The sequence below is a fragment of the Cupressus sempervirens genome, chromosome 3 (genome assembly GCF_028749045.1).
Source record: "Cupressus sempervirens isolate cs-2001-9-10 chromosome 3, ASM2874904v1, whole genome shotgun sequence".
NCBI lineage: Eukaryota > Viridiplantae > Streptophyta > Pinopsida > Cupressales > Cupressaceae > Cupressus > Cupressus sempervirens.
In genome coordinates, this window is record NC_143120.1 from 834,338,591 (window position 1) to 834,364,566 (window position 25,976).

The following is a 25,976-nucleotide window of genomic DNA, read 5'->3' on the forward strand; positions in this document are numbered from 1 at the left end:
AAGGTTTTAAGAACAAATGTCCCTATTTTCTAAATGGAGGAACTGGGAACATTACATAAGATCATGAAATGACTTCAAGGTTCCTTCTTTCGTTGATACCCACTACGTGAAATAATTGTTAGGAATAACCTCAAACAAAAATAACAGTTACATACAAATATAACCAATACTAGAAAATAGTAGATCGCACAGAAGAGAAGACAAGATGCCAAGATTTAACATGGTTCACCCAATCTCTGAACTACATCCACTAACAAGTCCAATATTATTATCATCCCGTGATTACAATTTGCAATCCCTTACAGCTCAATATCGCCGCAACAAGCTACAATATCACCATTGCATTATGAAATCCCTAACCCTAAGCCTTTTCATGCAAGCTTTTTCCACTTACAAAATTAGCGCTTGAATAAGTCGTCCAATAGGAAAAATAGCAATCAACACCTTTTACAATATAAGAGCATTTTTGGCTTCGAGAGCACTGCCCCCAAAAACCCCTGTGGAGGTGTTGCCCCTCAACACCACCCTGTACTGTGACAGGGAGCGCACTTGAGGCGTTGCCCCAAGACCCCCCAGGGGTGTTGCCCCTTGACCCCGTCTTGGGGGTGTTGCCCCCAAAATCCCCGTAGAAATAATATGGGGAGAAAACCGCGCTGAATAAACCTCCGAGTCTGATTAGGCACCACATCACAACAATCTCCCAATTGGAGACTGATTAGACTCCACAACAATAACCTTCCACTTGGAGACTGAGCATAGCACTGCTAACCCTATAGCTCCCACTAGAATATCAAACCAACCTGGACCCTGCTATCATTTTATTCTGTTTAGTCTAGAAGACCAACCGAAGCTAAAGAGGAGTTCAACTTCTCCCTTGTTACTACCTTGGTAAACATATTTGTTGGATTATCTTTTGTATGTATCTTGTCTAGCTTTAACTGTCCATCATCCAAAACAGACCAAATGAAATGGTACCGCAACTGTATATGTTTTGTCTTTGAATGCAGAGTTGAATTCTTTGCAAGATGAATGACACTCTGACTATCTATAATCAAATAATTATCCTTTTGAGGGTCTCCCAATTCTTCCAAGAAGAACTGAAGCCATATCATTTCCTTGGCTCCCTTTGTAGCAGCAACATACTTTGTCTTTGTAGTGGATAAAGCATTAACATTCTGCAACCTAGAAACCCAGCTCACTGCTGCTCCACCAATAGTAAATACATAACCTGTAGTACTCCGCTTGGTATCAATATCTCCTGCCAAATCTAAGTCAACATAGCCCTATAAATCAATAGTAGAGCCCACAAAGTGTAAACACTATTGAATGTACCTCTCAAATATCTAAGCATCCATTTAATTGCATTCCAATGCTCAATTCCTAAAAGACTCATATACTTGTTGACAACTCCCATTACATGTGCAATATCTAGCCTAGTACATATCAGGGTAAAAGCACAGACTTGTGTCACCCTTTTGTAAAAGAAAAGGCTAACAAAAGTATAACTGTTGACCTTCAATGACATAAAATTGGTATTATCATTTAGAATTTGACAATGATGTTAACTAATGAAATGTGTAGAAATGGATGAAGTTTAGGATAATAATTTTTAAAAATTACTTGAAATAAGAATTGATATATTTTTCTATTTTTTATAAATAATTTTTTAGTTGCTGAAAAACGTTGAAAATTAGGGATTTAGTTCTCACCACAAAACTATATGGAAATAAACTTATTTTCATTTGAACTCAGACCATGTTATAGTTAACATATATACTTAGAACAATCAAAAATAAAAATTGACTTTAGACCTATATTTTCTCTTTTAAAATGATTCAAATTTCAACTCACATGAAATCAATAGGTTTCATCTCCCACCATATTTTTCAAAACAAATCTATTCTAACCTAAAGAAAAATTATACATTCTAAAAGAGGACTAACTTCTCTAGAATGTCATATAATTTCTAATTTTTTTGATATGATTTAATATTTTTTCTTTCACAAAATCGAAATTTTTCAAGTGTTAAAATACGTGGTTGTAGAATATTTTAATTACAATATATTATATATAATTGAAACCCTTTATATTCTATATGAGAATATTCTTGACTTTCAACTCTATAAAATGGTGTTTATATGTTACTAACAAAATATCATAAAAAATAGTAAGAGTTATTGAAATGTCAGTTTTCTGAAATAATTTTATTTCTTTAGTTATTAGACGCAAACTAGTTTATGACATGCATTTAATAGACATTTCAAATTGGAAAAGCGTGAGACTATATGTAACTTAGTTAGAATGAATTTATCTTGATCATATGTTTAAGAATAATTAATTTTTGGATAGAAATATTTGAATTCAATCATTTTGATAAGTCAGCCTAAAAGGTGACACAACTTTGTACTTTAATCCAACATAGCCTACATCAAGCTTCCTACAACTAAAGCATAAGGTACTTTGGACATCTTATCCTCCTTTTCTTGTGTCTTGGGACACATCTCCTTAGTCAACTTCAAATGACCAAGTAAAGGTGCAATAGCAGTTTTAGCATTCTCCATAGAGAAACGTTGTAATACCTTCACAATATAATCAACCTGAGATAATGTCAATTTCCTGTTCTTCTTATCTCTACAAATCTGCATAACAAAGATTTATTTTGCTGCCCTTAAATCCTTCATAGCAAATGAATGTGTTAATTGTTCTTTTAACCCCTTAATGTGATCCATGTTAGACACAACTACAAACATATCATCAATATATAAACATAAAATAATGTAGTTGTCATCATCCGACCTCTTAAAATAAATAGAATGATCTGAATGATGCCTATTGTATCCATGCTCATGCATAAACCTGTCAAATTTCAGATACCAGTGCCGACGTGCTTGCTTCAAGCGATATAAACTTTTTTTCAATCTACACTTTAAGTTCTCCATACCTTTGACCTCAAAGCCTTGTGGCTGTGCCATATATATCTCTTCATCCAAATCACCATGAAGGAAGGTTGTTTTAACATCAAGCTGATCCAAATGCAAATCTTCAGTAGCCACAATACTTTAAATAGTGCGAATAGAAGTCATTTTATCAACAGGAGAAAATGTCTCATCAAAATCAATGCCCTTTTTCTGTGCAAATCCTTTTACGACTACCCTGGCTTTAAATCGTTGCTTACCTCCATCCTCTTCTTTTAACCTATAAACTCATTTATTCTATAAAACCCTTTTACCTGCAAGCAACTTGCATAAATCCCAAGACTTATTTTTTAGCAAAGAGTCCATTTCGTCTTTCATTGTAGACTCCCACTGAATCTTAGTATCCACCTACACAACTTCATCATAACATTCAGGTTCACCAGCATTAGTAAGTAAAATAAAATACAAAGGAGAAAATCTTTCTAGAGGTCTACTTTGCCTTGTTGATCGTCTAACATTCACTAGGGTGTGTGGTATTTGTTGTTGCAGATCATGAAGAATTGTTGGAACATCATCTTTTGGAGTACCATCCAACACTACATAATCATCTTCTTTCTTCTCATGTTGCTGCAACAGATCTTTGTACAACATTTTCTCATTGAATATGACATCCCTACTTCGTACAATTTTACGATTTTCAAAATCCCAAAGTCTATAACCAAATTTATTAATGCCATATCTAATCAATACACATTTCTTTGATTTAGCTCCCAACTTGCTTCTATTTTCAAAATCTATATGAGAAAATGCTTCACAACCAAAGGTTTTGAGAAAAGAATAACTAACCTTCTTTCCAGTCCATGCTTCCTCTGGAATACCACAACCCAAAGGAGTAGAGGGACCTCTATTAATCAAATATACGACAGTATTGACAGCCTCCGCCCACATATTTAAGGGCAACCCTGCATGCAACCTCATGCTTCTTGCACGCTCCATTATAGTCTTGTTCATGCATTCAACCACTCCATTTTCCTGTGAAGTCCTTGGAATAGTTTTTTTGTCTAAGAATACCATTAGCAGAGCAATAATCTTCAAATTCGTGACTGCAATACTCACCACCATTATCATATCTGAGACATTTTAATTTCTTTCCAGTCTCATTTTCAACCAAGCATTTCCATTTCTTAAAAGTCTGAAATATATCAGATCTATGTCTAAAGAAATAAACTCATACTTTTCTAGTTGCATCATCAATAAATGTAACATAATAATGAGAGCCACCAAGGGAAGATACCTGATTTGGTCCCCATACATCTGTATGCACAAGCTTTAATCTCTCACTTTCTTTTCCTTCCCAATCTTCACAAAACTCAATCTCTTTTGTTTTCCATACACAAAACTTTCACAAAAATCCATATTGACACATTGCAAACCTGGTAAAACTTGTTTTGAATGAAGTACTTTCATACCTTTCTCATTCATGTGCCCAAGTCTATTGTGCCACATTGCTAAATCGGAATCTACAACAACTATTTGTTCTCCTTGCTCAACTGCAGCAACTGTTCTTGAACATTCATTTTTCTCTAAAACAATCAAAGTAGAAGGAACAATATGACCTGTACAAAGATATAAGGTGCCTACATTCACACCTTTTGCTGCTACAAGGGAACTTTTTGAAACCTTCCAATTTTTATCATTAAAAGTGACTATACAACCCTCATCACCGATATGCCCTGCTGAAATTAAATTCCTACTCAGCTTTGGAACATGTCTTACCTCATGTAGTAGCCAATGATTTCCATTCTGCAACTTAATTTTAACTTTTCCCTTTCCAACAATCTGACAGTGTTCATTATCCTCCAAATAAACAAGCCCAAAATCCCCTTGGACATAATCAATAAAATAACCTCTATGAGGTGTGGCATAAAATGAAGCATCAGAATCTAAAACCCATGAATGATCAATACTTTCTAAAGAAAGAAACAAAACACCCTCTTCAAATTTGTAACTTATCACATTTGCCTCCTTGTTCTCTTCTGGTTTATCTCTTACATTGTTCTTTCGAGTCCAACAATCTTTCTTCTTATGCCTTGGTTTACCACAATACCAACAATCTCTTGGTCCTTTGGATTGAGACCTCTTCCCCTTTGACTTTCCTCTTGATTTTCCACGATTTCCAGAATTATTTCCTCTCTCAATCGTTATGCCTCTTCTTTGTGCGTTCAAAGCACTTCTTGATGTAGATCCATTTGAGGTTTTCCTATGAGTTTCCTCACTCAGAGTAACACCGATCACATCATCATATTTTAGAGTATTAGATCCATTAACATAATTACTCACAGCCATGACCAAGCCATTCCAACTTTTAGGCAAAGAACACAAAATTAAGAGAGCCCTAATTTCTTCATAAAAATTAATACCTATAGAAGATAATTGACTAGTAACAATATTAAACTCATTTAAATGATCTACAATAGATCCACCTTCTTTCATTTTCATATTAAATAAATGCTTCATGAGAAATACCTTATTTGAAGTGGAGGGCTTTCAATACAATTTCATTAGGGTTTCCATCAACTCTTTTGTCATCTTTGCTTTTGTAATGTTGAATGTCACCAATGGTGCTAGGCATAACCGAATGCTTCCAAGTGCCTTTCTGTCTAAAATCTCCCATTCCTCATCTGTCATAGTTCTCTAGTTTTTAGTTTTTCCTTCCAACGGCTTCCATAAATCCTTCTGATAGAGATAGTCCTCCATTTGCATCTTCCATAATTGAAAGTTCTGCCCATTAAACTTGTCAACCCTCAGCTTACCCTCGTTTGCCATCACTACCACTCAACCGTGAGACTCCATTCAACCATGAGACCTTCCTACAGAGGATCGCTAAAAAACAAATGACGGTGGTCTAGCTAAAAAAAAGATGATCATCTGGCTCTAATACCACTTGTTAGGATTAACTTCAAACAGAAATAACAGTTACATGCAAATATAACCAATACCAGAAAATCGTAGATCGCACAGAAGAGAACACAAGACACTAAGATTTAACATAATTCACCCAATCCCTATGCTACGTCCACCAATAGCAAGTCCAATATTATTATTATCTAGTGATTACAATCTGCAATCCCTTATAGCTCAATACTGCTGCAAGAAGCTACAATATCACCATTACATTATGAAATCCCTAACCCTAAGCCTTTTTATACAAGCTTTTTCACTTACAAAATTAGGACTAGAATAAGTCGTCCAATAGGAAAAATAGCAGCCAACGCCTTTTACAATATAATAGCACCTGAGGCAGCCTCGTCCAAACCCCCACAGAAACAATATGCGGAGAAAATTGTGCCGAATAAACCTGAGTCTAATTAGGCTCCACATCACAACAATCTCCCACTTGGAGATTGATCAAACTCCACAACAATAACAATAATATAGTTTGTTGGGACCACCAAGGGACTTACGCTATTTATTCAGTGGATATCAAATCTTTCTAAATATTTTGGCTTCACAATGTGCAATGGAAATATAATTTGATTTTTCAATTCTTGAATTCTCAACTTGAACTTTAACTTAAATCCTAATTCTACTTCTAACTATAAATGCAAAAAGTATGGATGAACTTGGACTCTACTAGGTGCAATCTTGCTAGCGACTTCACCCACCTAGTGCAAGCTTCTAAGGTATATTTAAATGATTTTTAAATCACTATTTCATCTTTAGTTCCATCAATTGATGCAAACTAAAGATTGAATATCAATTTAAGTACAGTCACTAGCTAACAATGCAAGTCACTAGTGTCCTAGTTTGTTTGAACCAAGAAAGTAAACATCCACAATATCTTTCATCCAACTAAACTACTTCTAAACAACATGAAATGAAATCTGCTCCAAGCAAGGGATTGAAAAAACCCTGCAACACTTCAAAGCAACATTAAGCAATTCACCATGAAGACCAACAATGAATCATCAATCACTTTGATAGCATTATGGAAAAAAATTCGACAAGTCTCTCCATTTGTAAAAACCCCACTTGGTTGTAGCTTCAATTAACACTGATTTCCCGTAATATCTAAGGGTTAGGCATTCTATTAACAATTGTCTAGCAACCGCATAACCATTGTTAATAACATAGCTAAATGTGAACTATTATGGCTCCATAATCAAGCTATAACATCTGGTTCTCCCGGGTCTAAATTAACATTTATCATACTCAAGGAATACAATTATAATTTTGATTTTATAGGAAGGCAATTACATCATTCATGTACATGTGAATATGATTTACCGTTAAAAACAGTTAAACAAAATTTCTTAACTAAATACTTGAAATACCATTAATGAAATTACTTTTGAAATTAAAAATCACTTACCTCGGAAAAATTGAGACTGAAAAACAACGAAGGATGCTTCTACAACCACCCGGATTAGTCCACAAATACACTATAACAATTTCACAAGTCGACTATCATCTAAAAACTACTATACAAAAATCATTGATGATTACAACTAAATATGACTATAATTTAAATTAGGGCATCACATATCAATTTACCAATTAGGGCATCAATTAACATTGGTTCATTTAGGGCTTCTGATACCACTTTACCACTTAGGGCTTTCGTAACCACGAATTCAATTTAGGGCTTCCGCAACCACGAATTCATCTAGGGTTTTCCATACCACAGATTCAATTAGGGCTTCCAATACCACTGTATCATTTAAGATTCTAACTGTCACACAATCATTTAGGGTTTCGGATTTCTTTTCCTTTCGATTGCTTATCTATGACAGTTCCTCAAGATTAGATAAATACTTATATTCAATATTCATTTATATGAAAGTAAAAAGATGATAACAATGAAATACTTCAATTTAATCTTACCTTCTCATAAACAAAAATGATAATACATGTTTCCGGTAAACAATTGAAAGCATGGCTTATCTTTGTCCAACGCTTATCCAACATCTTGAGAGGGGTGAAACATTGTCAGGGGCTTAACCACCCAACCTCGGACCACAATATATCCCCACTTGATCTCTAATGAGAAAGGCCCTCCCTACTCGGAATTGACAGAGAACATCAATCCATCCACTGGGCATCATGATATATAACACGCCATACTTGGCCATAGGAGATCACCATAACAGGAATATGCATGAGCTATTAATTAATTCTTGTTAGATGATAAATATGGAAATGTCATATCTGATACGGATTCAATTATTACAGATTCATCTCTTTTTCACCTCGTCACCCTATTCAAGCCTCCAAGCTGGTGATTTCCCATGTGCTATCAGGTTAAATTCACTGTGAAATTTCTCACCTTCTTCACCCTATTTTGGCTTTTTCGCCTGGTGAATTCCTTGGCGTTCTGATTTCAATCTTTCATTTTCAATTATTTATACTTATACCAGGATGTAATTGATTTTATCTGAGATGATAACTTTCTTAAATAACTCAGAGAAATTTTCAACACATTCACGTGTATATATATATATATATATATATATATATATAAGAGAATCTCAAACCTGAGTGTAAATCATTGTAGTAAATATCATGAATGGTAGTCGGCAAACTCGTAAAACTTATTAAGGAATAAGAAAGATGACATGCTTCACAAACATATTGTTTCTATGGAACGACAAAAAGGAATATGACAGACCTTTTACAAGAAGGACGACATGCTTTAAACATTAATCTTTGCCATATTGTTTCTAAAGAATCGACAACTTGCATGGGTTAATTTGACGAACTTATACATTAAATGGCAACATTTAATCACATGTTTTAAGGGTTACAATCAGAATCGATGGTTAAGAGTCAAATTCGATTTTCAATAACAAAAACATATCAGAAGTCTTACGTGACTCCACCACAAAATGTCTGAAGATGATCATGTGCTTGAAGAAGTCTGCTATTCCGGCTCTGGTTTTATTAACTCATCTCAGATTCAACATTATATCAATTTGCACAATTAAATGTTATCAAAAGGAATAAATTTTAAGAAAAATTCTGAAAGATGCATAATATAACAGTAACAGACTTATGTTTAATCATTGCAATAGCAAATCGACTGATAATCCAGCTGATGATAAAGATTTGAAAAAGGACATAGACGGTTCAATATATTGCAAAAGAAGACTGAGTATAAAAATCTCTTGATCCTATCTCAGATTGATGTCTCAAAATGAACTATTTATTTGCCAAGAATAGTTAGAATCTTATATGACCATTACAGGGACAAATGCATATACCAGTCATGAAGAGAATGAAAGACGTTTTCAATGAAAAGCATTAATAGGTTCTTACTGCCCTGAATATGTAACTCGGGTTTGAAAGTATCCTCCAGCCTGCGGCAAGACACTTAACCGTATGCATAGCATTACTCGCTGTTGCTATTTCAATTTATTTTTCCCACACTAACTGAAAGGATTGGATTATTTAATGGTTTGGAAGCTATGAGCAGAATTGAATGCCAAAGCTAGGAAAAATAATAATGATGCCGAGAATGTTTGAAGGTTTACATAAATAATTTTGAGCCGACCTTACGGCTACCCAACAGTTACAAAGAAGCTATTTGCATTCCTAAGGTACCCATTTGATTCCAAATGTTAATTCAATGTAAATCAATTAAAAGCAAGAACATAAGTTGGAAAATTATAATCGATTAACAAGGAAAAACATAAAAGAATTGAAAGATTATGACTCAGAATTATAATAATCAAATGTTATTATAATTATTAAATTCTTATATGCACAAACAACATCATGTTATTAATTATTAAATTATAATGGTGCTAAGTCATTTTTATATTTAAATGCACATAATTAAATTTTAATTAAAAAAATAATATGATTAAAATCTTTTGGGATATTTTATATATTTTAACCCAATTACTCTAATTAAATTATTTATTTAAATAACTCATGTGATTCCATTGATGTACCCTGTTTCCAAATCACTAGGTCCTCTATCAGTCTGCCCAGTGATGATGATGCCCTACCTAATTATTTTCTGACAATGCTTCCACCCCTTTGGCTGCTTCCTACAAAGAATTTCTCCATAATTAAATTATAAATTAATTTATCATAAATAATCATACCAGTTAACCTTTCATCCTAATTTCATGAATTGGCGATTAATGATCAACTAACATGTCATCTGTATTTGAAATCATAATGACCAACTATCTTTCCATTTCTCCAGATTATATCAAATTAAACTGCCAATTGACTTCATGTGAACCTCAACGGCTATATTTTAAGCTAGGTCAAAAATTGGGATGTAACACAAGCCAAATACTGAAATGAAATTTGCATTCCATCTTGGTAAACATCAACTTGCGATTTATTAATTAAACCCCTGATTTATATACATGCTCTCAACAGAGATAATGAAGAAGTCTGAAATTAAACTACTCCATAACAATTATGGGATTCTGTAATATATTTATTGACAAAACATAATAATAACAAGGGAAGATACTTTGAAATGTATTTGCTAATGACTATGTACGACTCTTTGCATATAAATTAAATGTATTGCCAATTAAAAAGAACTTGTTTAAATATATACGATTGATTCTTTAAAGGCCTTATCTGCCTGCAATGGAGAACACAGGGCTCCTAAATGCCGGCCGCAGGTCACAGAGGTATTTGTGATTGCTTCCAAATTCACCCTACAGCTGAAGATTCCAAACCTGAGCCCAAAAATTCACTGTATCAGCCAATATTAAGTCTGTCATCCTCCCATATTCAAATCGCAGGTCAAAGATATAAATGCAGACCCTTAATGGTAGATCGCAGGCACAAGGATTTGTCACGCAGGTCAATAGAATGGCTTGCAGACTACATACAACAAATCGCAGGCACTGTATGTGTGCCTTCCAACCTCCAGACTTGACTTCTTATGCCCAGGCCAATACTGCCAATGATTTTAGAGCCAGAGTGGCTTCTTAAAATGATCACAAGGCACTATAATGACAAAATTGTACCTATAGAATGCAGCTTCAGAATGACAAATGTAATCACCAGAAAACAATTTAGTGGAAGACACTCAACAATCCCCAGGTTGAAAAATCAAACTCTCCTTTGATCTGCAGATATTAATGCTATCAACCTTCTTCAATCGCAAAGACTTCCAACCATAGAAAACACAGCCAATGGAAGCCCTCTTAAATCAGATTGTAGACAACTCAACTCACTTTACCTCAGCAGTGGTTGAATGCACTTCTCGGAATCTCAGAATAATCCCTTATACCTCAGCAAGGGCACAAAGACCAATACTCACAAAAAGTCACAAAGATACAAAAGCAAATAAAATTCAATCCATGCTTTTTCCATCAAATGGGCTGATATAAAAAATCTCTCATTGGCACAAAGTTTCCCATAAACACTTCACTTGAGAAACTTCATCAATATAACTTTCTTTCTTGTATAACATTATTATAATAAAATACAATTTTAATAATGAAATTTTAAAAAATTAATTAATAAATATAAGCCCGTGCTATTAAATAGTGCAAGCTAATGCGTGATATGACTAAACATGTGTAACTGGAATTTCCCAATTGGTGGAAGACAACTAAGTGCAACCTCAACATCCTTGTCTTACTCTTGTAGACTAGATCCATCTCTAGGTGATGAGGAGATATCTCTTGATACTCAACATTTCCAAGTCTAGGATTGTGATAGCATATTCCCAAATTGCTTCATTTTTCTAATTTTCCTCGTCTTCTTTCCTAGAAATTTTCACATTGCCATGACTTTAACTTGCAGTTGCAAACTTGAGCCTCGACTTGAATTTGTCTCTTGACTTTGTCTATTGATAATTTCCCTCAGAGTCCTTTATTCTCATTTGGAGTTCTTGAGCTTAGCCTATCTCCTCTTGCTTGAAGTCTTTGTCTTGAGCTTTGCTTGAAGTCTTGAGTTTCCACTTCTCGTCTTCCAAGCCACTCATCGCTTCCCCTTCAACAACTTTCCTTACAAAACAGAAAGAGAAATTGAATTAAGTTCATGAAAGGATGAAAGAAATCTAAAAAATTCATGAGATGAAATCATGTTAACATCAAGCAAAGATGGATTTATCAAGTTCAAGATTAATTTCCTTCATCCTCTTAGAATTCAAAACAATCTTGATCCGTAGCTTGAAATCTAGGAAACAACAAAACTCTTATTACCCTCATCATCTCAGATTTTTTGGGAAAAGAACTTCCTTTACTGCTGTCTCTTGAAGACAAATTCATTGTGTTAATGTGTAGTTTGTTGCCTTTGGATGAAGGATTGGCTACCTCTATGAGGATGAATTCACTGCTCATTCAGGAGGAGAAGGTAGCAGAAAGGAAATTGCAATGGTTTGATGTTAAAATGAATTAATCTTTCTCATGTTATATAGGAAATGTCAGCTTGGGGTTGCTCACCTCTCAATGTAGGCTGACTTCACCTTCTTAAACCAATCAAAGCATTTTATTTAATTATTGATTCACGTCCTTAAGACAGACCAACATGATGAAGGGACATTTAATTCATGTTTTCACCCCTCAAGCATTGATCAAATCACACTTATCCCATCTCAATAAGTCTCATTGTCTCCTTGGTAGAAATGACGCATGTTAGAGGATAAAAGAATCATCTAGGGATGGCGGAATCCGTCACTCCCCAAGGATTTTCCTCACCTTCTACCTTTCTCACAAAAACTTGCAACTTAATCCTTCAAATGCTCAGTCTTCCTTTTCATTCTATATTGGAAATCAGAGGTGTTCAAGGATTTTTATCATTCACTTCAATTTCAATCACCACCTCTTTAGATCTAGATAAATCGGTCTCAATTTCACTTCTTGGAATCAATTTGCCATCAGTTTTTTCTTTGGACAAGCCTAGGGGCCTATTTTACACACACATCTTCGTGTGGGGGGCAGAATGTCAATGGTAAAGAGGATTTATAAATCCTCTAAGGCTGGAAGATTCCACCAAGCCTAGGGAATTCTCTCCTCAATCTTTTGCTTCATCTTACCAAATTCAATTCTACCATTTATGTCTTCTGTCCCTTTCATTATTTCTTTTCTCAATGCAGATTGGAGGCCTTTGGTGCATGTTTTTATCACTTTTTCTCAAGGCAGAAATTGAGACATGGAGAGTATTCTTGAATCTGCTATTTCATTTTCAATTGATTTCCTCCAAAACTTGATCAAATCTATCACTCCATGTTCTTGTTTTCCATTTATGTGAGTTAGGAGGCTTTTTTCTTTGAGTTTGTCACCATTTACCCTTGGCAGAAATAAGGGGTCCTTGAGGATTATGGAATCCTCAAAGGCCGGTGAATTCAACCATGCCTTGAGGATTTTTTTCTTTGCTTTCCAACCCTTTAAACACAGCTTTCTTCATTGATTTTGGCTGGCATCCGATTTTGATTGCCAAATTCATGCTTGGATTTCCATTTTACTTCATTTACAAGCATGTTTGTGCTTTAATCTCCATATAGATAGAGGGCAGAAATCTGAGGTAGGAGAGGATTATTGGATCCTCTAAGGCTGGCAGGATCTTCAATGCCTAGAGGATTTTCCTTTGCACATTTCACCTTTCAACTTCGAGTTCACCAAACATAAACTTACATTGTCACCTTCATCCCTCACTTCACTAACCTTAGCAAATTAATCTCAAACTCATGATTTCTCCTTACCATAATTCTTCTCTTCTATCATGCCCCCAATCGTTGCCTCCACTTGTTTTTATCATAGTGGCTGATACCAGGGGTCCTACAAGATTTTTCTTCATTCACCTTGTCAATTTGCCCAACTGTCTAGCTTTGAGTATCAAAACTTGCATCCTTCATGTCTATTTGGGGAAGGAACGAACTCATTCACTCTTACGATGACTTTCCTCACTTATTCTTAAGGGTGGAAATTGAGAGGTAGAGAGGATTATTGGAATCTGCCATGCCTTTTGGATTTTCCTATTTCTCATTCATCCTTCTCATTTTGCCTTGTAACTTCAAACTTGTTCTACTGACTTCCTAAACTCATATTTTCATAGCAATTTCTCATTTTCTCAAATACAAACAAGTTTTACATTGTTTCTAAGGTGAGCTTGCATTCAATACAATTTGATTTGGGCAACATGGAAGTCTCATCTTATGATTTATCTCCATCCTTCAATCTGATTTTCATCCTTTTCTCAGATTTTAGCCTCCAAACATGTTTCTCTACTTACCAACTTTCCTTAATAACTTTCCCATGGGAGAATTTAAAGGAGTTTTGTAGGATTTTGAGCAACCAAGAGAGGTTGGAATTCAAGGTGGTAAAGGATTTTAATTCACAAGGTGAAATTCTGACCTCTTAGAGGATTTTAATGATCACCTTTAATGATTTCAGATCAGTTTGTCTCCTAAACTTTTGTTGTTCTCCTCAACCTTGCCTCTTGGATCGATTTCTCTCACCCCCCATCATTTCATGTTTCTCACCTTATATATGGTGGAATTTAGGGAGTCCAAAGGATTTTGAATCCTTGGAGGGAGGCAAAATCCGCCATGAGAATACAAGAGAATTGGAGGGCTCTAAGAGTACTTCCGTTACCTTGCCTTCATTTGATATTATTTTGACTAGTGTTGAGATTGCTTTGCATTTAATCACGATCTAAGGGGGCAAATATTTGACCCCTTGGAGGGTTGGGAATCCTATCAGGTACATGGATTCTGCCATATCTTAAGGATTCATCTCTAGTTCACTACTTCACCTCAAGCAACATTTTTTTTCGCATTTTCCTTGACTTTTTTCAGCAGTTTGCACTTGAAAGTTGTTTTTCCAAGCAGTGGAATTTTGGGGCATTGGAGGAAATTGCTTTTGGGGCAAGCACCCACCATGCTCAAAGGAATTTTCCTCTCAACAACTTGTTGTCCATGCCTAGTCATTTTTTCAGCTCAGAGGCTGAGAGAATTTATATGAATAACATTTAAGTTATACTTTGTATAAATACTATCAGAATGGTTGAGATAGGTTTCAGCTTCATTGGAGTTTTATAAAAGAGTCTAGATTTTGAGAGTTTTCAAAAAATTCCAGACTTAGCCAAATTTCAGGAATTAGCATGCCTTTAGTAGTGCTACCTCCCACAAACTCTCTTGACTTTATAAAGCTCAAATTGAAATTGGAACAAGGATCTTCAAAATTTTCTAAATCATTTCCTTACAAATCACTAGTCTATTTGATTTTTGGGATTGCGGAATGTTGGAATTTGAAATGCTAGAATTAGCCAGTTTAGGAGTTCAAAATTCAAAAAATGGTTTTCGGAATATGGTTGGAACTGTTTGATTCACCTGAAGATGTATGAGAAGATACATTTTCTGCATTTGGTTCTTCGAATTGGAATTGAAATAATGTTCACTATCCTCAAGCTCCCTTTGGCCACAACTACCATGGAAATTTGAGCATAGCTTCAAATAGTAAATGATGGTGATCTAAATATCTTCCCTGTTGAAAGACATATCTATTTGTCAATTTTAGAATCGCTTTCAGTTATTGAATAGGTCTAGATCTCTTGTTACCCAGAAGTAATGATCGCACCTTCTAAAAATACAAAAGTGATGGTTGCATTTTCAAACTAGAATCGTCAACTCAATGAATGAACAATAAAAACAACACAAGGGAAAATGTGAGGACAACCAATAAATCCATTTAAAAAAAAAAATCTGATTTATTGAAAAGTGGAATTGGAATTGGTTTTCCAAATTCACCTTTTGAGATGGAAGATTGATATGCTCATTTTGGGCCAAAATTAGAATTTGGAAAATCCTATTCCATTTTCACATTTTAGAAACAAACAACAAATTGGAAATTCTAGTATTTGAATATCCCAATTCCAACTTAAATCCACGAACCAAACGGGCCCTAACTTCCCAGTAGACAAAAATTGTTCAAAACTCATCTCTCTGACTTAGAGACATGAAAATTGCTACCAACTATGACCACCTAAGACCACCTAAAGGCATCTAGACCACTACTATTGCCAAAGACAAAAGAGGGGTTTCCTATTTGCAATGGGGCAATGGTGTGAAAACCTCACATCATCCCTATTTTGGCAACTTGAGGTAACCTTGGTGCTCAACTGCTTAGCAGTGCTTAGCAGAGTCACCTGTCATCCAAACAAATCAATCTCAACCATCACTTTATGAAACATCACCCGTTGTCACCCTTCAAATCACCAATTGCACTCCAACGACATCTACAGAAGAATTGCAATACTTCATGCACCACCATCAAACAACCCTCTTTCTCAGCTAAAGAAGAAAATGGCTTCTATTTGCACATGAGCCCTCTACCAAAAGCCAGGTTCTCCATAAAAGAAAATGAAAGAAGGCTATCCTTCCTTAAAGAAAAAAAGCCTGATCTTCTAGTTTATGGTTGTCTTCCTACATCAAAAAACCTTGAGAACATGAGAATACAAGAGAACCGAAGGCCTCTAAGCTTGGTAGACTTGCTCATGATGCACATAGGATCCTTGATGGTCATTTTATTCTCCAACCATGAGATATTGCGGCTCATTCTCCACAAAGCATTGGTCAACAACGTAATCTCAAAAGGAGACCTTCCAATCATAGTCCCTATGTGAGACAGATTTCCTGTCCTCCCAAGTGAATATTAGCACAAATTCTCTCTAAGATATCAAAAAAATTGGAGAAAGAAAATGGAGAAACAAAAAACAATCTATAAACTCACCAACACCAGAGCAATTACTGTTGTAAATTAGAGGGCCAGATAATCAGGGTATATGGATTATGGCATTAAGAATGAATATTCCGGGAACTGTTTAGTCTTGTTTAGGGTTTAGGTGTATCAGATTGGGAGGCAGCATATTATTTTGATATCTTTTTCATGTAGAGGGTTGAACAGATATCAGTTAGAACTGAGAAATCAACACAGAGAACCATCTTTACAACTTATTTACTCGTTCTGCCCACATTTTTAATACAACGGGATAACTCCCTTAGACAAACATCAGAAAGCCTCACAGAGAAAAACAATTGAGAATAATTCAATTTTATGAAGGTAAACTCTCTATGCTCTACTGGAAATCTGTTAGAATACAGTAGAAAACTATCGTCTTTCAGGTAGGAACTGAATTGGAAAAATTCGCCAATATGTCACTCAAGTCCTGGTCCATACTTTAATCATGACCATAAGGATTACAAACATAAGGGCCTAGTCTACTCAGCCAAAAATCAACATATGTACAATATTTTTAACAATGCACATCTTACACATTGTGAAAATATAACGAATCCCCTTCCATTACATATACACATGGCCATGTATAGCTCTCCTACTTATTAGAGTCGAGCACCTCTTCCAAAGGAGTCCACAAACCCAATGTTTGTGGGCATCAAAAAATGAATCTGGGTTAAACACTAGGTACCTAGTGCATGATAAACACAACAAACAAAGTACAATCTGTGAATAATTTAACACAAGCTATAGTCTCTCTTCACCACACCCTCAATGGAATGCATCAAATTGGCAAGAGAATAGCTCCAAGAATTCACTAACTATAATTGTACAGTCTATTTGCCCAATTGTAGCTTGCACTGACAAAGGATATAGAGCAAATCCTTTCTGACAAGCAAAGGTAAAATGATGCAAGTGGATTCTCCTCGGGCAACTAGTGGTGTTGAGTCCTGACTAATGTCACATGGTTTATGGTATTCAAAAACAATCTTCGAAGGTTTGTGTAATCTCAAAGATCATGAATTCATATCCATCAGATGAAACACAATTTTACAGTGGCACACGAAACAATATGAGCCTATCAGACATAGATACTTCCCATACACACAAAACCTTACACAATCTTCATCATACACATTGTTAGGGTTCCAAGCACCTAAATATCAACACAAAGGTCCACTCACAACATGTGTTGATAGAAAGTGCCAATATTGTTTTAGCCTTTGCCAAGATTCAGCTGTTGAAGATTCTTTTGCCTTCATGGCTTCATAATATTGTAAAATTTCATGGCATAGTCATGGTCATAACATAGGCATGGTTATTGGAAGATAAACAACCATACATCTCTCGTGAGAGTATGCAATGTTTGAACTTTGAAGTGTGCAAATCCATAAATCTTTTTTGTTCCAGTTACAATATGCTTCTTCAAGTCTTCCTCTGTTAATACCCATGTCTTACTTATCATTCATATTGCCTGTGCCTTATTATTTAGAGTGATGTCCCATGAAATCTCTCTAGGACTTAGAATGGTAAATATATTCTGCAATTCATTTATGGCTTATACCAATGGTCAACATGTCAGAGAATTAAAACTAACCTTTGGTGAATCAAAGGTGATAAGAAAGGAATTGTGATGGCAAAAAAAATTGTGTGATCCTTGTAAATGAGTGCTCCATGTCATCCAGTGACATGGGCTCCCTGCATACATTTTTCATAACATGAAACACTCACAGCAAGGGCCATAAAGACATTTTGCAGAATGTCATAAAACAATATGCCTGAAAATCCAATATTGCAGATTATGTGGTCTTCATTGGGATTCTCCAATCCGCCAAATTATTTTGGCTTGAACACTGACATGGACTTGTTATAATGTGGCCTCCTCACTTTGCGAGTTATCCCGGGAGAACCACAAATCCATGTGCTACAAAAGTCTCTAACAAGAAAACTAAATGTCAGGTTAGTAGGCAAACATTAATCAAACATCAGAGGCCTAATTTAATATAATATTATGTTTACTGATACAATGTTAGATACATTTATGCACTTAGCAGAAACTGAAATGCTTCTCTATAAAGATTATCAACAAAGTAATTCCATTCATTTAAATAATACCACCTCAAAGTTTACTCTACAGCATGTCAGTGCCATTAAATGCCTCAGTGGCCTAGCATATCTCTATAATTGTCACCACGATGCAATTAAAGCAACAAAAGAAACCTGATCATCATCCATGAGAACATTATGAACAAAACTGTATTGCTTGTAAAGAAATAGTACCTGTGAACATAGCAATAAGTAACCTTGCAATGCATGCGTGTTAAATAGGGGACCATATTGAATGTCCTTTTCAAGAAAATCCAGTAAAGAATCATGGCTTCCTTGGTTGCCCGCCCTTGAGAAATTGCTGCTAAGAGATTGATGTTCCTCAACAGTTTCAATGCACAATGATTGTTTGAGGAAGCAATCAAAAACTGGGAATATCTTTTCAGCTGTCAAACCTCTGTCAGTATCTTCACACTCCAACCTAGTTTCTGTCACATCCAACTCTTGACCACTGCTTTCCCTTAATAATACACTTCCCTCCGAGCCTGTATCTCTCTTCAATGGTAGTGGTTTATCAATGACTTTTGTTTTGGCATAAGACATACTTACCTGCTGATTCACGTTGGCTAAAAGCCTTTGAATAAGGGGAAATACTCCTCCCTGCAAAATATGAACCACGTGTGTCAATGAAAAACTGTGCCAACTAGAAGCATAACCTTTCAGGCTTTCAGGAATATTATACTTTGCAGAAATATACTTGAATTCTAACCTGCCAAAAGGAATAACATCCATCCACTAATTTATTTGTACGGCCTTGAAAGCCACCTTCTACTCTCCCCTGTCGAAATACAGCCCAATCCTGTAAAAACCTTTATGGAAATTAGCTTACACTTCAAACAGTTAAAAACAAATGTAAGACAATATATAATACAGACATTATCGGACAGCTTATCGATTATTTTATTCTCTTGGAAGGATACTGAAACGGGATTGAAACTATAAAACAAACAGACTTTAAAATTTTGTATAGCAGTTAAAAGCATAGCAGAAAAAAATCTTTTGGGGAAAAACCAACAAACTGAAGTAAAAAAAATTTAAAAATGGGATTCAAATGGGTAAAAATCGAATTTGAAAAAACAAAATTAAAAACTGTTGAAAAAGATACAATCTACTCATTTTCCTAAATTTTAAAGCATTTTCACAGCATAGAGATATAGAGAACAAAAAAAATTAAAAAGTTTCAGCTTCGCCCATGAATTGTCTAAAATAGAGTGTTTAGCCCATGAACTAAACTAGAGCATTCAGCCCATGAATTTTCCAAATAAAAGTTTCGAATAAAATAGGAGAATGCAGTGTATATGTAAGGCTTTCATAGTAATGATTATTTGGTAATTTATGATAAAGTTATTGCTATGTTAGCAATAAAACAGTTCACTAAATTATATACAAGTAAAAATCTTGTGCTGTTGTATGTTGTGAGTGGATGGTAAAATGTTATGAACAACATGGTATTCCAAATTAATATTAGTATCAAAAAAATGTTCAATAATAGAGAGTGCACTATCATAACAAAATCTGAAAAGTAAGACTTCAAAACAACTATATACCAATGAGATAAAAGGGAAAACACATTTTATCACTGCAAAATTTTCAAGTGGTAAACTTCAATGAACATATCATCCAAATAAAAATGTACGAATAAATAAAAGAGAAACCATTTCTCATAACAAGTAGGCTTAAACGGGCATGATTTATGCAGTTTCAAAGATTCTAGGTTTAAGCCCAATCACTTCGCTATTAAATCAAACCTTCGAATTTAGTCAAAGTATTGACTCCTATAAAGTAGAAGAAAATAGACACCAAAAACATGTAGAATAATAGAGTAAGCATACAATATCACAGCGACCAAGATTTTGATGTCACAAAGACCAGAGATCTTGCTCCAATACTGGGTAACATACAAACATATGGCTGATGTTTATAAGGAGATGGGTTTTTGCACTACAGCTTGAGGGGAAGATAAAATATTATGAAGAAAGATGATCTACACGTAACATTACTTCTTTATTTCTAGTAATGGGACTATGTCAAAAAATGGAAATATGGCATTGAATTCATCAAGGAAAGAAACAATGCGACAGAGAGCCTAAATTAGAATTACGTTCAATCCATTTAGCCAAGAATATGGATTATTTCTTTCTAGGAAACAAACTTACAAGGCTATCACTACAGAAAACGATAGAACATCAAATGTGTTTTTGGACCAAATAACCAACAAAACAGCAAGATAAAAGTAGACACAAAATTAAGCCATACAAAAGTAGACTTAAAATATGAAGTAAACACATTGAGCTAAAATATAATCTTAGAATATAGACCATTCACCTGTCACAAAAATAAAATGCTCTCTTTGAGTTGAAGTTTCACCAAAATAAAATAGATTTAACATTTGTCATCTTGTTGATTTTAAATGAAACATCCTTTTGTTGTGCACATTGTAATTTTATTTAACATTCAACATAGATAAAAAGTACACACAGAATTAAACCAAGTGTCATAGCATATTGACAATATTGGCATAAATCTGAGCATCTGCAAACAGATAAAATTAAATCATAATAAAGCAGACACACAATATGAAGTATGAATTACTAGAGAAGATATAACCTTGAAAGATAGATGATTCACTTGCCAGGATGGAGGCTCAATTTGAAAGATCATTCTGATGTGCACATTGAAAATTTTATTAACAAATTTATTCATCTATTTGTCTGTACTGGTTGAATCTTTTGTAGATACTATTTATATGGCATGAAGTTATAGAATGCATTTGTAGGAGTTTAAAAGCCAAAAATTTCCTACCTTCGACTCAAATACTCTGCTTTCCAGCTTCCTACGAATTTGTAGATAGTTTTGCCTTCTACGCATATCTCGATGAGCTCCCATAGATGGTTGTTTTCTAAAATTACTGTAAAACTGCACTATTAATAAAAAAATTGCCTTTTCACAGATTTTGAGGGTTTTACATGTTGGAAGAAGATTGATTAAGGTTTCAAATGCAATTTTTATGCAATTTATATGAAAAAAAAATGTTGAAAATTGAAGTCAACAATTTTTTAAAAAGGGAGGACTCATTTGGGGGGAAATTGTCTGGGAAAAGATTTGCAAAAAATTGAGGGTTAATCAGCATTTTTTGGAGATTTCTATGGTCCAAAATCTTACTCATACATATGATTGATTATATTCCTTGATGGAAAGAAAAAAGGTTGATCAAAATAATGCAAGGCACAATTGTAACATCCACTTGTACAGCAATTCGACCTAGTCCAAACAAGAAGAGATTTACATAAAAGTATCAGTTACATGCTTACCATCTTGAAAATTTGAAAGGCCTGATAAAAGGTTAATAACTGCATTACATCAAGTTTTTGGGACAAGGGGATGGGGGAACGAGGAAATGGGTTTATGAGACAGATTTTTTTCCCCTTGTGTTAATTCAGAGACAATTATAAATACCATTAAAAAGGAAGTTGATTCCAAGTGTTTGACTGTCACACAAGCTTCGTGAAGTGTTGGACATCTCTCTTTGTCATGCAACTGTTGGAAATTTGTTCAGCGCTCCCCTCGTGATTTGTGACAAGGGCTTAACCGCCTCTTGTGTACTATAAGTTGAGTGGTTGTATCGGGCATTGATAGATCAATCTTTTGGTGCAGTGGTAACCCCACTCTAACAAGTGGTATTAGAGCTTGGTCACAAGTTCGAATCCTCAGACCCTCGGGTAACGCTGAGGAGGAGATTGTTGGAAATTTGTTCAATGCTCCCCTCAGGATTTGTGACAAGGGCTTAACTGCCTCCTATGTACTATAAGTTGAGTGGTTGTATTGGGCATTGGCAAATCAGTCTTTTGGTGCAACAACAACCCCACTCTAACAGTAACCTCCCTTTGAAGCTCAATGGACTCTTTTTAAACATGATCTTCCTCTTTTAATGAAGATGAAGTGCTACCAATTTAGTATCACCTGCAAACAACGTTACTAAATCTCTTATTATCCCATTGCACCCTTCAACGAAGAGAAATTTATAACAACTTATAAGATCCACTTATCACAGAGATCAAAGAAAAGATATACTCTCTTTCTAGTTAGATCCAAAAATCATAGAATAGTCTCTCTCTCTAAATATGATCTTCCTCTTTTAATAATGAGCCACCAATTTAATATCAAGACTACAAACAACATTGCATAATCTCTCACCCATCCCATTGCATCCTGCGACCAAGAGAGATTCATGAGATCCATTTCCTATAGAGATCAATGCTAAAAACAATCACTAAAAAATCGTTATCAATATTCAAGACATAATCATAGAATACTTATCTCTTTGTAGTTTGGATGCACAAGAACTCGTCTCTACAACAAAATATCCTTACATTGTAAGATATGTATTCTCAACAAACTTTGAATATGAATGGATCCACTTCATTCCATAATTCTGATTTAAATTAAGGCTGCAACAACATAGTGGTATGAATTGAAGCATCTTCATGCCCTTTTCCAAGTGGAAAATTATGCCCAGTCAGAGGTCTTGAAGCTCTCACACTTCCCAAACCTTCAAAGTAAGTTAGAAATAAAAAAATCTCAATACATACTAAAGACACTCTACCATAAACACCCAATATAAACACCCAACATGCATGACTATAAACAAATAAAAAGTAAAAGGGATATTTCCAACAACCTTGAAGTTCCTATCCGCTCCCAAATAGTGATGATCAAGAAGAAAGCTATCAATTGCATGACACAATGATACGAGCTTCAACAAATTTACACAAAGATGAGAATTCTCAAGAAAAATTAATAGCTCGATAAACTTCATTTCATGGAGCTCAAACTAGTGACTTACCAAAATCATCTTGAGAAAAAATGAAACACTTTCATAAAAGAATCCCATCATTGACAACAACCTGGTTTGCCCTAAATGCCTTCTATATGATAGGAAAATCAATACTCGGAGATGGACCCCATTTTCTCAAATAATTCTTTTTAACATAATACTGAGTAGTGAAGTTCAACCGACGCATCTTTGAGTACTTGAGAATAAAAGTTCCAAATCATTGAACTCCACATGCTAAGCCTGGAATATCTAACACATGGAGTCATTACACGACACTCCAAAAGTTATATAACTGTGAACTATTGAGAGAGATCAAAGAGTGGCGTAGATAAAGCTATAGATAAGAACTGAACACATGAAAAACAAGAATAAAACCTTTGATGATCCTGACAAATCCTGCTGAAGATAAAAACGATCACCAAAGAAATCAAAATAACACCAAACTGAAGAAAGAAAGCTGAAAGGACATGAATGACTCATGAAAAAAAAAGTCAACAAAGGTAGCATATATGAAAGCATAAAGAGCCTAAAGCCAAGCCAACGACTCATCAAATTCAAATTGTTTACACTCAATATGAGTGTCATCACCGTTGATGGCTTCCACGTGATAGATTGCACCCATAATATAAAATGAACCAATGATTAATGGAAGAAAAAAAAGGTTACACAAGAAGTCATCATGAACAAACTATCATAACGAGAGACTTCAAATATTGATAAAAAAGCTCTCAAATAAACATAGCTCCGTCCATTTCATCTTTGTTGGGACATTTCATGAGAATCCTTTTCTCTGAAATTCCCTTGCACTGAGAGATGTAAATCGATCAAAGATGCAAATATTTTCTTAGATCTCTGTATATTAATATGATTACTATTGTTTAAGTAAGAGTTTCCGGAGAAACAAATTTTGAAGGAGAGTCAAAACAAAATCTGAAATTTACTAGAAGCCGCAAAGTTGTTGCGTGCTCAACAAATGTTGTGATGAATCCATATGAATCAGAAGATGAACTTAAAGTATGCAGAGGATACCATAGAATCATTATCCTCTCGGTAATTTTAGAAGCCTTTCTGTAGCTGAATAGTGAACTACTCCTAGCTCTTGACGATGATGCCAAAGAGCCTGTAATTATGCAAGGCAGTAGGACTGTAGAGAAAAATCGTTGGGAGGTATCAAATTCGACAGTGCTTGAATTTTTCTTTTATGGAAAATGAAAAATGTTCTGCAAGTCTATATGAATTCTTGGCACTGGGTGGAAAAATGAAGTATTTGAAGTTTGGCAGATTTCCACCTGTATTTTAAAGTATATTTGCAGATTGAAAGAAAGAAATTACTTCTCATGTTCTTCATAGCCCAAATGACTGGGAGGATTTAGCAGTTCTTATCAGAAGTAAAAAGCTACATCAAATTCAAATGAGGCTATCGCTGGTAACCAAAAAGATCCAAAGACCATAAACCAAAATTGCAAAACTGGGATAAGTTAAGATCTAATTTACAGCTACAATAGATTTCAACACTCCAAAATACCGAGAAAATAATAGAAGCAACTCAACAAATATACTTTCAGAGCTGAAAGAACACATAGATTCCCTTATTCATTGTTATCTAATTAGGCTTGGATACCATGCTAATGTGTTAGCTTAGAAATAGAGATAAACAACAATAAAGGAGCATAAATAATACATGAAGCACTCAATACATTTATCATAGGAAAACCCTTCCACTGAAAGGGAAAAATCCAGCCACACCAAAAAAATATATCTTTTATTGATCAAAAAAATTCAAGTACATGGCTTTCGACTTGATTGATTTACAATATCCCAAGCCATCACATCAATAGATTGCTTAAGACTTCATCTTTCACACGGTCTTTTTGAATCCCAAAAATAAGAACCTTCATATTTCCTTATATTCAATACTTCATATTTCCATATGCATACCTCTTCAAATGATGTATGACACATGTCTTTTTACATAATATTAACTTAAATATAATCACAAGTATCTCTTTCAGCTAAAGATGACCATAACGGTCATAACAAACATATTTCTATCTAATAAAATGAGAGATAAAGATCTCTATCGCAGCTACCATCTTCAACAATTTCACAAATAGAAAAGACCAAAACAATGTTTTCATTCTAAGCTGTCATTTTCAATTCTTTAAGGTTCTATGAGGTCTCAATTTTAAAATCACTTTTAGGAAAGAAAAAATGTAAAACGCAATTTTTTCCCTAAAATACCCAATTTTCACTCCTTTATTCCTAAACCCACTCGTTTCTGCCCTAAGTTCTCTTATAGAAAACGTCAAAGAGTTTTTTTCCTCCAAGATACCATTTTGGGTCCTTTAAAGTTTGGATATTCCTCTTTTCACCTCCTTTCAACCACTTGTTCACCCCTTCCCA

General features: G+C 34.7%; 1 protein-coding gene across 1 annotated transcript in view; it reads right to left on the reverse strand.

Annotated features, from left to right (window-relative positions):
- Positions 1-25,976, reverse strand: part of ERA1 (Prenyltransferase family protein) — a 301,285-nt gene that overhangs the window by 41,311 nt on the left and 233,998 nt on the right. Inside the window, exons 11-12 of the mRNA XM_089822091.1 lie at positions 19,449-19,538; positions 18,914-19,339 (exon numbers count right to left, since the gene is read on the reverse strand). Of these exons, the coding sequence (XP_089678217.1) occupies positions 18,914-19,339; positions 19,449-19,538 (516 nt within the window). The remainder of the gene's footprint in view (positions 1-18,913; positions 19,340-19,448; positions 19,539-25,976) is intronic.